The 12,242-nt window shown below is 41.5% G+C and overlaps 1 protein-coding gene across 1 annotated transcript; it reads right to left on the bottom strand.

Annotated features, from left to right (window-relative positions):
• Window positions 1–366: 366 nt before the first annotated feature.
• DEFB118 (defensin beta 118) lies at window positions 367–4,882 on the bottom strand. Its single transcript, NM_001129766.1, has 2 exons — window positions 4,825–4,882; window positions 367–680 (listed from the first exon to the last, which is right to left on the bottom strand). Exons 1-2 carry the CDS (start codon window positions 4,880–4,882, stop codon window positions 367–369), a joined length of 372 nt encoding a protein of 123 aa, NP_001123238.1.
• Window positions 4,883–12,242: the final 7,360 nt, after the last annotated feature.

Raw genomic sequence — 12,242 nt, 5'->3', positions numbered from 1 at the left:
ATTTTGATCATGACCACTTATGCTGCCATGAAGACAGCTGTTGAGAAGACAGAAAGATACATGACAAAATTGTTGTTGGAATAGCTAACTAAGCTATTGAAGTTGTGCATAGGTCACTAGCAAACAAGAAATACTAAAAATAGGTTATAACTTGTTGCGGAAATAATTTGACATTTCAAGAAGAGCGCTGAAGAGTTTATCATTGGAAATAGTGAAAATTTTAGACTTCTTTACACAGCTGTTTCTATTAATAGAATTACATATTGGTGGGGGGTGGGAGGGTCACTGTGGTGTTTTCAGTGCTTTATCTGTATGTGACTTAGTTTATCACTCTGAGGACAGGGGTGAGTGATAGCCGAGAGGAAGTCATGAGCTATGGTGAACATTTGGAAGAGAGGTCTCAGTTCCCCTTCCCGCCTCAGACTCTTCAACCATATCTTTCTTGCTGCTTACTTCAAAGTAGTCTGTCGTGAACCTTACTGTTAAAATATCATCAATAATTCCTGGTGTTGAGTCACTCAAGGGTGTGGGAGATGTCATAGGAACTCGCCTGTGGTCTTCATTGGATGGAACGCAGCAAGCTCGAAGATTTTTGCATGTATCTTTCACTGCTTCTCCATCTTTGCATTGTTTCCTGCAGTGCCCAGATCTGTTCCAGCATTTTTTTTCACCACTATAGGCTGAATAATAAAAGGAAAGACCATTGATTTTGGGTTACTGATGCTCTCAATTTCACTAGCATGACTGTATATCTCGCATCCTATATCCACACTGTGGATCATAATTAGATGACAGCTGCAAGACTCCCACCTCAGGTCTGGTAAATACTCAATCTCCCATTTGTCAATTTTTAACTATTCTGAAAGTGGGATGAATCTTACTATCAATGAAAAGAAACTTTAGTCATGAGGAATTGGGGCCACTTATAATGAAGCTACCTGTGCCCTGTGAGTAAAGGTACCTGAGTAAAGAAAGTACATCTTTTTTTTTAGATGGAGTCTCACTCTGTCACCAGGCTGGAGTGCAGTGGCATGATCTCAGCTCACTGCAACCTCTGCCTCCCTGGTTCAAGCGATTCTCTTGCCTCAGCCTCCTGAGTAGCTGGGACTACAGGCACGCGCCACCACACCCAGCTAATTTTTGTATTTTTAGTCAGATGGGGTTTCATCATGTTGGTCAGGATGGTCTCGATCTCTTGACCTCATGATCCACCCACTTCGGCCTCCCAAAATGCTGGGATTACAGGTGTGAGCCACAGCACCCGGCCAGAAAGTACATCTTGTTGCTACTTCAACAAGTGTGATTAAGTTATTTGCATTGCTCATATCTCATTCTACTGCAAAGTATACATTCACATGAGTATATAAAATATATCTGTGTAGTGTATGTTTATTGCAGCACAATTCGCAACTGCAAAGGTATGCAATCAACCTAAGTGCCTATCAACTGATGAGTGAATAAAGAAAATGCGGTATATGTACACTGTGGATTACTACTCATCCATAAAAAGGAACAAAATAATGTCTTTTGCAGCAACTTGGATGGAACTGGAGGCCATTATTTTAAGTGAAGTAACTCAGGAATTGAAAAACAAATACCACATGTTCTCACTTATAAGTGGGAGCTAAGCTATGGGTACACAAGGGCATACAGAGTGGTATAATGGACATTGGAGACTCAGAAGGGGGAAGAGTAAGAGGAGGGGGAGGGATGAAAAACTACCTATTGGGTATAATGTACACTACTCCAGTGATGGGTGCACTAAAAACTTAGACTTCACCACTATACAATTCATCCATGTAACCAAAATCCACTTGTACCCCTAAAGCTATTGAAATTAAAAAAATAAAAAATTATAAACCAACGTATAAAATAAGCGTATGTCCAAAAATACAAAAATTAGCCAGGCATGGTGGCGCATGCCTATTGTCCCAGCTACTCAGGAGGCTGAGACAGGAGAAACACTTGAACCTGGGAGACGGAGGCTGCAGTGAGTTGAGATCGTGCCACTGCACTTCAGCCTGGGCAACAGAGCGAGACTGTCTCAAAAAAGAAAAAAAAGAAAAAGAAAAAAAGTAGATAATAAGAGAAGAAAGTAAAACATACTTTATGTGGGATACATACTATAAGCATTATGAAAATACAAAAAAAGATAAGCATTATGGAGAGAAACGAAGCAGGGAAGGGGTTTAGGAAGTGTGTGATTAGAAGGGAAATAGTGAAAGACTTCCCTTGAGGTTTGAGAAGGAAGAGAGAGGGCGAGCTACGAGACTAACTGGGGGCAGAGTATATATCAGGCAGAGGAAAAAGCAAGTGCAAAGGCTTAGAGGCAGGACCTGTCTCAAAGGTTCTGAAAACCAATAAGGTAGTTATGGTGAGTATAGAGTAAGTTAAGTGGAGAGTAACTGGAGAAAATGTAATGGGAGTTGAGATCACATAGAATCTTGCAGGTCTTTGAAAGAAAGCCATTCAGAACTTTTGATCACAGGATGATGAGAGAAATGCAGATTAAAACAACAGCACGAGGGAGGCTGAGGCGAGTGGATCACTTGAGGTCCGGAGTTTGAAACTAGCCTGGCCAATGTGCTGAAACCCCATCTCTACTAAAAATACAAAAAGTAGCCAGGCTTGGTTGTGCGTGCCTGTAATTCCAGCTACTCGGGAGGCTGAGGCAGGGGAATCGCTTGAACCCCCCGAGGCAGAGGTTGCAGCAAGCTGAGATCGCGCCATTGCACACCAGCCTGGGCAAAAGAGCGAGACTCTGTTTCAAAACACAAACAAATACAAAAAAACAACCACAACAGTAAGAGGTTATTTTATACTCATCAGCTGGGTGTTTGAAGGATTATGGTGATAGAAAAGCCCTTGTGTATTTTCGGTGAGAGGGTAGGGAGATATCTCTGTTCCTATAAATGTCACTGATTTCTATTCTTCTTCCCCAAATGTAGGGGCTTTTTAAGACAAAGCATCAAGACTTTATGCTTCTTTCATTATCTCAACTCTTTGCTCCAAGAGGATGGCTCCAATTTATTGCTCTTACCACTCAGACTTGAAACCCCAGATCATGTAATATTTCCTTCACTTCCCATATGCTGAGTTTTTATAACTTGTGGATTGCATGTACAAAATCTTTCACATCTGTCTCTTTCCTAGTCTCAGTATCTCCACTAGAACTCAAAGCAGACACAATTGCTTTCAAAGTGATCACACAGAATTATTCCTGTTTGTGTCTGGAATTGTAACTGAAGAATTACTAAAAACCCCCAGAGTTGGCAATTTCTGCTGGCAGTGAAAGGATACACAACTTCTGATTACTGACTTCTGGTTACCCAGAATCCCTTGGGGTAGGAACACAAGCATAGGAAGAGCCAGCAGCAGGAGTTTCATGGTCCCTGGGAAACAGGAGAGGTTTCCCTGTTTCCCTACCCTGAATGCCAGGGTAGACCCAGGCGTTCAGAATGCTGTGTGCAGTGGGAGTCTGAACAAGAGTTATTGGCCTCTCTGCAATGAGGGCAGAGGAATAGAGGAATTAATGGAACAAATATATATTTTTAATTTTCTTGCCCACCCCACCAGACTTACATTTAACTTGGTTATTTGCCCTCTAGGAATCTATCCTATTTAAGCCCCTGTCCATATATGTAAATATATTAATGTTTGTACAAGCATATTCATTGATGTCTTGTTCGAAAATTAAGAAATGTCTCAAATGGCTATATATGACTTTATATGGCTTATCCTACAGCAGAACTATACAACTTTACAAACAATAAGGCAGATCTTTAGATGGTGACATGGAAAGATGGCCACAAAATAATAAGTGAAAGAAGAGTGCTGCATAGGGCTGGGTGCGGTGGCTCATGACTGTAATCCCAGCACTTTGGGAGACCGAGGTGGATGGATCACCCGAGGTCAAGAGTTTGAGACCAGCCTGGCCAACATGGTGAAACCCCATCTCTACTAAAAATACAAAAATTAGTCGGACATGATGGTGCATGCCTGTAATCCCAGCTGCTTGGGAGGCTGAGGCAGGAGAATTGCTTGAACCCAGGAGGCAGAGGTTGCAGTGAGCTGAGATTGCACCACTGCACTCCAGCCTGGGCGACAGATCAAGATTCCATCTTCAAAAAAAAAAAAAAAAAACAAAAACAAGAGTGCTGCATAGCCATGCAGGGAGTGTGCTTACTTCGTTATAAAACAGAAATATTTAGATTCATTTTTATGTAAGTTCGATCATACATTGAAATGCACCTTGAAAAACATAAAGGAGAAACAGGCTCTCTTCACCAGTGATTTCAAAGTTCTGGTCATGCCTTTAGATATACTTAAGAAAGCAGTGATTATGAAAAGCTTAGATTTTCACTGTAGAAGGAAGAAGAAAAGCCAGTTCTGTCTTCCGTGTAACAGCTCTACCAGTATTTTCTGACTTGTTCACCAAATTCTAGAATATTAGAAAACAAAAAGAACCTCATTATAGCTATAGCAGGACTTTTAGGGCCAAGAAAACATAGCAAAGTGGGCTGCAGGAATCATTTTCAAAAGCTGGCACAATCTGGAAAGAGAACAGATGTGAGCCTAGCTTTCCTCTAGTTTCTTAGGCAGCAACTTGGAATATAGAACCAAGGACAACTCTGGATGGTGGGACTGCCCCTGTCTATTGAGGATAACTTGCTCTACTCCCAGGTTTTACCCCAGCCAGGAGCATAGTCCCAGTGTGGGAGCTGTGGAGCTGCCCATGTTGGGGAGTACCATGACACATTGGAATTTTCATGAGCCAGAACCCACTATACCTCTATTTTTGTATCTTCCCTGACCTCTGATTACCTGGGATCACTTGGGGTAGGAGCACAAGCACAGGAAGAGCCAGCAGCAGGAGTTTCATGGTCCTTGGGAAGCAGGAGGTGGTAGATCCAGGAGTTCAGAATACTGTGTGCAGTGTGAGTCTGAACAAGAGTTTTATTGGCCTCTCTGCAGTGGGGGCAGAGGGATGGGCACAGAACCAGCCGGATATCTAAGAGCTTATCCATGCATAACATCAGTCTAGTGTGTGGCACATAAGCTGAGCATTTGATCCAGGCACTGGGAGGGCATGCAGAGGGTTACAAGTCACAGGTTTTGAGGAGGTGTTTGGAGCAATGGAGAGGGAAGATTCACACTGGGACATCTTCCCTAGCTTTCCCCGATCTCTCATTAGGGCTCAGCCCTTCTTCACAGCCCCTCTCACTCTAGCATAAACCTACTTTTGAATGGTCTACTTATCTGTGTGTCTCCCCGCACCAGCCTGTGAAATTCCTGAGAGTAGGGAACGTGTCTTTCATTTTTGAGCCCCCAAGGCACGAAGCATGCTCTCAGTGAAGGTTTGTGGAAATAAACGATAATGAACACATGTCAATCTATAAGCCAAATCCCTCCCTTACATATGTGCCCAACAGGGAAAACGACTTGCCCAAGAAGTCACTTGCTGCAGAAGTTTGAGGGAGATCATTTATAAGACTCAAAGGGGGATGCTACCCAACGTCATTAAAAAAAAAATTCCCTAGCTGGGTGTGGTGGTGGGTGCCTGTAATCCAAGCTACTCAGGAGGCTGAGTCAGGAGAATCGCTTAAACCCAGGAGGTGGAAGTTGCAGTGAGCTGAGATCGCACCACTGCACTCCAGCCTGGGCAACAGAGTGAGACTCTGTCTCAAAAAAAAAAAAAAAAAAAATCCCTGCTGAAGACAGATCTACAATAATTTGGGATGTTACCTTTGACAACGGCACCATGAGGGTCATCAGAGGTCTGGGAGCTGTCCATGAAGACCCCAACATTTAGACTTGCCTTTGGGATGTGGAACCTTGATGTCACCCCCAGAGTCAGCCTAGGTCCTGCATTGCTTTAGTTGCATTTTCATCGTGTTTCAACTTTTGCTCCCTCTTGTTTACTTGGCTCTAAAAGTCTCTGTAAAGCTTTAGAGGAGGTTGCTGATTTTTCTCTTCTGGAATTGATAACTTTCACTGTGAGAATAATTGATGGGAATTAGCAGGGTTGCCGTGTGATTGAGGAGACTTCTCTTCTGGATGGAACCATGTGGAAAGCGTAGCATGGTGGTGGGCTATTTTCAAATTAATTTTGTTTTATGTTTTTATTTTTTTGAGACAGGATCTCGTTCTGTAGCCCAGGCTAGGGTGCAGTGGTGCGATCACAGCTCATTGCAGCTTCAAGCTCCTGAGCTCAAGCAATCCTCCCACCTCAGCCTCCTGAGTAGCTGGGACTGCCCAGGTATTCACCACCATGCCCGAATATTTAAAAAAATTTTTTTGGGAGAGACAGGTCTTACTATGTTGCCCAGGCTAGTCTCAAACTCCTGGGTTCAAGTGGTCCTCCCTCCTTGGCCTCCCAAAGTGCTGGAATTACAGGCATGGGCCACTGCACCTGTCCTCCAAATTAATTTTAGATTAGTATGTTTTAACAGGCAGAACTCTCTTACTTTGGAATGGTTTCCCAGAGAGGGAGGGGGTACTCTATAACTCATTTTACAAGCAGGGTCTAAGTGATTAAATAGGATGGATTTCTATATAGAATAAAGAATGTCTTTTCTAGTTCCTTCTAAGCATACAAATCTATGTTCTTAATTTTATGAATGGTTTCTCTACATGTCCTGATAAGTGCAGAGATCCCTGACCCTTTCTAAACTGAAGAACTTGAGAAACACCTTTTTTCGCTCATGCTACAGAAAAGCTGGAAAATCTGGATTACGCCTACCCCAATTCACGGAGCCTGATCTCATATCTGAGACGGTGGTGGTGGTGGTGGTGGTAATGGAGAAGGGCTGTAAAAAAAAAAAAAAAAAAAAAAAAAAAAGGCCTGAAGCGGAAGGACTCATCACAGGGGAGAAGCTAGGTGGATGTAGTCCATGGTGTCCCGCGAGTCCCTGGTCCACTGCCCACAGCCAGCCACTCTTGTCAAGGGATAAATGCAGTCCATATCCATTAAGAAATATACCTGAACTTTCCATTGCTGTTTACTTATTAGATTTTTATTATGCTGAAAGCTGTTTTCCTTCTTCTTATTCTTTTTTAAGAGACAGCGTCTCACTCTGCCACCCAGGCTGGAGTGCAGTGGTGAGATCTCAGCTCACTGCAACCTCCGCCTCCCGGGTTTGAGCGATTCTCCTGCCTCAGCCCCCCAAGTAGCTGAGACTACAGGTGCACGCTACCATGCCTGGCTAATTTTTTTATTTTTAGTAAAGACGGGGTTTTGCCATGTTGACCAGGTTGGTCTCCAATTCTTGACCTCAAGTGATCCGCCCGCTTCAGCCTCCCTCATACTGTTGTTTTAATCTGCATTTCTCTTATCATCCTGTGATCAAAGGTTCTGAATGGCTTTCTTTCAAAGGCCTGCAAGACCCTATGTGATTTAAACTCCCATTATATTTTCTCCAAAGTGCTGGGATTACAGGTGTGAGCCACCATGTCTGGCCAAGTTCTTATTTTTTTTTTTAACTGCTTTATTGAGATATAATTAACAAACAACAACCTTCCAGTGTTTAAAGTACGTAATTTGATAATTTTGGCACGTATATACTCATGAAACCTTCATCACAATCAAGAAACTGAACATTTCTACTACCCCCAAACATTCTTCATGTCCCTTAGGAATCCCTCCCTCCTGCCTCTCCTTGTCTTCTCCCTCCATCCCCAGAAGACCTCTGATCTATTTTGTAGATATAACTATACATTAGTTTGCATTCACCAGAATTTTATATAAGTGTAACCATAGAGTAGGTACTCTTTTTTTTTATCTGGTTTCTATAAGTCACTGGCATTATTTGAGATTCAGCCATGTAACATGTTTCACCAGTTTACTCCTTTTATTGCTGGGTAGTATTCCATTGTATGAGTAAATCACAGTTTATCCATTCGGACATTTGACTTGTTTCCAGTTTTGACTATCACAAATGAGGATGCTATGAACATTCATGTACAAGTCTTTGTATGCACATATGATTTTTGGTCTTGTGAGAAAAATACCTAGGCGTAGATTGGCTGGATTGCATGGCAGGCATGGTTTCCCAGAGAGATAGGGGGTATTCCATAACTTTAACATATTAGGAAACTCTTTAACATATTAGGAAGCGGTTTTCCAAAGTGGTTGTATCATTTTGCATTCTTAATGTATAAGGGTTTCAGTTCCTTCATATCCTCACCAGTACTTGGTATAGTCAGTCTTTTTAATTTTAGTCATTCTAATAGTTGTACAGTGGTATCTGTCCAAGGCTGTGGGGGGCCCACCTCTTTTTTTTTTTTTTTTTGATACGGAATCTTGCTCTGTCGCCCCAGGCTGGAGTGCAGTGGCACAACCTCGGCTCACTGCAAGCTCCGCCTCCTGGGTTCACGCCATTCTCCTGCCTCAGCCTCCCGAGTAGCTGGGACTACAAGGGCCCGCCATCATGCCTGGCTAATTTTTTGTAGTTTTAGTAGAGACGGGGTTTCACCATGTTAGCCAGGATGGTCTCGATCTCCTGACCTCGTGATTCGCCCGCCTCGGCCTCCCAAAGTCCTGGGATTACAGGCGTGAGCCACCGCACCCGGCCGATCTTAATTTTTAATTCCTTAATTAATAATGATTTTGAAAATCTTTCCACATGTAAAGTTGTTTTGGCTATACTATATCATTTGCATTTTCATATAAATTTAAAAATGTTTGTCAATTTCTGCATAAAATCTTAGTGGCATATTAATGGCAATTGCATTGAATCTATAGACCAATTTGGAGAAACTGACGTCTTCACAATATTGAGTTTTCCAGTCCATAAAAATGATATTTCTTTCCACTTACTTAGGTCTTCTTAAATTGCACTCCACAATGTTTTATAGTTTTTAATAAACAGGCCTTGCTTACTTACTTTTTGTCAGATTTTCCCTTAGGTATTCCATATTTTCGGTGCTATTATAAATTATAATTTTGAAAGCTTAATTTCAGATTGTTTATTGCTGACATATAGAAATACAACTGATTTTGTATATCGAACTTGTAGGCTACAACTTTGCCAAACTCATCTATTTGTTCTAGTAGCTTTCTCCTACACTCAGTGGGATTTTCTAATTTTTATTTTATTTATTTATTTATTTTTGAGACAGAGTTTTGCTCTGTCGCCCAGGCTGGGGTGCAGTGGCACGATCTTGGCTCACTGTAACCTCCACCTCCTGGGTTCAAGCGATTCTCCTGCCTCAGCCTCCCGAGTAGTTGGGACTACAGGAGCGTGCCACCACGCCCAGCTAATTTTTTTGTATTTTTAGTAGAGATGGGGTTTCACCGTGTTAGCCAGGATGGTCTGCATCTCCTGACCTCGTGATCTGCCTGCCTTCACTTCCCAGATTGCTGGGATTATGGGCGTGAGTCACCACACCTGGCCTGGGATTTTCTATGTAGAGAATTATGTCATCTGTTAATAAAGAGAGTTTTACTACTTCCCTCAGCCCCTGAGTCTTGATGCCTTTGATTTCTTTTTCTTGCCTTATTGCAGTCAGTGTTGAATAGCTGTAGTGAGACCAGACATTCTTCAGGAAAAAGTATTATGTCTTTTCCTATTTAGTGTGATGTTAGCTGTAGGCTTTTCTTATATGTTCCTTTTCAGGTGGAAAAGGTTCCCTTCTATTTTAGTTTTATTTTTACCAGAAATAGATTATTGGAATTGTCAACTTCCAATTTTCTGTGTCTACTGAGGTGACTACATGATTTTTCTTTTTTGCTTCATTAATACAGTGAATTACATTGCTTGATTTTTTTCTTTAAAAAAATTTTGTAGAGATGGAGGTTGCCCAGGGTGCTCTTGAACTCTTGGCCTGGAGTGATTCTCCTGCCTTGGTCCCTTTTTTCTTTCACTTCAAACACGAATAATTTTACTTTTTAAATTTATTTTAACGGATAAACATTGTATATATTATAGCATACAACATGATGTTTTGAAATATTAATATGTATACATTGTGAAATGGCTAAATCCAGCTTATTAACATATGCATTATCACATATGTATCTTTTTTTGTGGTAAGAACACTTAAAATCTACTCTCTTATCAATTTCCAAGTATATAATTTGTTGTTATTAATGATAGTCACAATGTTGTACAATAGATCTCTTGAACTTATTCGTCCTGTCTATGTAATTTTGTATCCTTTGACCAACATCTCCCCAATTCTCCCCACCCCCCAGGTCCTGGTAACCATCATTCTACTCTCTGCTTCTACGAGTTTGACTTTTTTAGATTTCACATGTAAGTGAGATCATTTATTTTTCTGTGCCTGGCTTATTTCACTTAACATAATGTCCCCCAGGTTCAAGTTTATCCATGTTGTTGCAAATGAGAGGATTTCCTTCTTTCTAAAGGCTGAACAGTATTCCCTTGTGTACATGTACCACATTTTCTTTACCCATTCATCTGCTGTTGGACACTTGGGTTGATTCCATGTCTTGGCTATTGTGAATAATGCTACAACATTGCTTGATTTTTGAATGTTAAACCGACCTTCCACTTCTGAGGCATGAAGGATTATGTATTATGCAGGATGTATTTTTTGGTCATGATGTATTATTATTTTTATATTTTATTGGATTTGATTTGCTAAAATTTTGTTTAGAACTTTTCCTTCTAGGTTCAGGATGAACATCACCAGTAAATTTTTCCTGATTAATCTAGCTAGAGGTTTCTCAATTTTCTTTCTTCTTCCCCCAAATTCATCTTACTAAAATTTGGCTTCTGTACTTATCCTGTCACTGCATGGCTAAGGTCACCTTCTTAAAACCCTCATAGTTATGTTTTCTTTCTTTCTTTCTTTTTTTTTTTTGAGACAGCTCTGTCCCCCAGGCTGGAGTGCAGTGGCGCTATCTTGGCTCACTGCAAGCTCCGCCTCCCAGGTTCACGCCATTCTCCTGCCTCAGCCTCCCGAGTAGCTGGGACTACAGGCGCCCGCCACCATGCCCGGCTAATTTTTTTGTATTTTTAGTAGATACGGGGTTTCACTGTGTTAGCCAGGATGGTCTCAATCTCCTGACCTCGTGATCTGCCCGCCTCAGCCTCCCAAAGTGCTGGGATTACAGGCGTGAGCCACCGCCCCAGCAGTTATGTTTTATTGATAGCTTCCTTTGCCTTTTGGCTCGATTTCACATCATTTTTTCCCCCCCAAATCCAATTTATTTATCTGAAAGGAACAAGAGAGTATTTTTTCATGGAAAATACTGAAAGTCTTCGGGATTTCCTTCTATTTAGTTTATCATTGTTTTTGTTTATAATTAAATATTGGTGGGGATGGGACACCATGATATTTTCAGTGCCACGAGCAGCTCAAGGTCTTAATCCAGCCCTGTGAGAACAGAGATGAGTAACAGCAGACAGGAGGTCATGTGCTTTAATGGACCCATGAAAGAGAGACTCGAATAGTTGACAATCCCTTATCCGAGAAATCCCCCGGTTTTTTCTGCTTCACTCTAAATTCTTGTGGTCCATAATGATTATTACTGATACATTTGGTTATTTCCAAAATTATTACCAAAAGTTTGGGTTTTTGCGGTAGGTGATTGGGAATGGTCTCTGTGGTTAAGAATCTGTGTTGCTTGGAATGCAGCAATAGTCACCATTTTTACATGGCTTTTTAACCTGTTCACCAGGTTTGCAGTTTTTCCTGCAGTGTCCTTTTATGATCCAGCAAGATTTTTGGCTCCTGCAGACTGAAAAGAGTAAAGAAAGGTAATTAATTCAAGATATTGATGCTCATAGTCATAACAATGAGAGCCACTGTATCTGTAATCTTCACAACGATCCTGCAGACTGAAGAGAATTCATTAAGGAAAATTATGTAAACAAAGCCAGGTTTGGTATATATCATATTTCTAAGCATTTTACCATCAATGTCCAAGGAACTTGCTAGATAGCAGAAACTGGGGTTATTTGGCAAGATTATGTGAAATTAGTTGTATAAAGCAGGCTGATTTTTATTTTTTATTATTTTTTATTTTTTTGAGATGGAGTCTCAGTCTGTCACCCAGGCTGGAGTGCGGTGGCATGATCTCGGCTCACTGCAACCTCCGCCTCCCCAGTTGAAGCGATTCTTCTGCCTCAGCCTCCTGAGTAGCTGGGATTATAGGTGCATGCCACCATGCCCAGCTAATTTTTTGTAGAGATGGGGTTTCACCATGTTGGCCAGGCTGGTCTTGAACTCCTGACCTCAGGTGATCCGCTCGCCTCGGCCTCCCAAAGTGCTGG

Source organism: Pan troglodytes, chromosome 21 (genome assembly GCF_028858775.2).
Source record: "Pan troglodytes isolate AG18354 chromosome 21, NHGRI_mPanTro3-v2.0_pri, whole genome shotgun sequence".
In the NCBI taxonomy this organism is placed as follows: domain Eukaryota; kingdom Metazoa; phylum Chordata; class Mammalia; order Primates; family Hominidae; genus Pan; species Pan troglodytes.
Note: the sequence above shows the minus strand (reverse complement) of the source record. Positions and strands in the feature narration are given on the sequence as shown.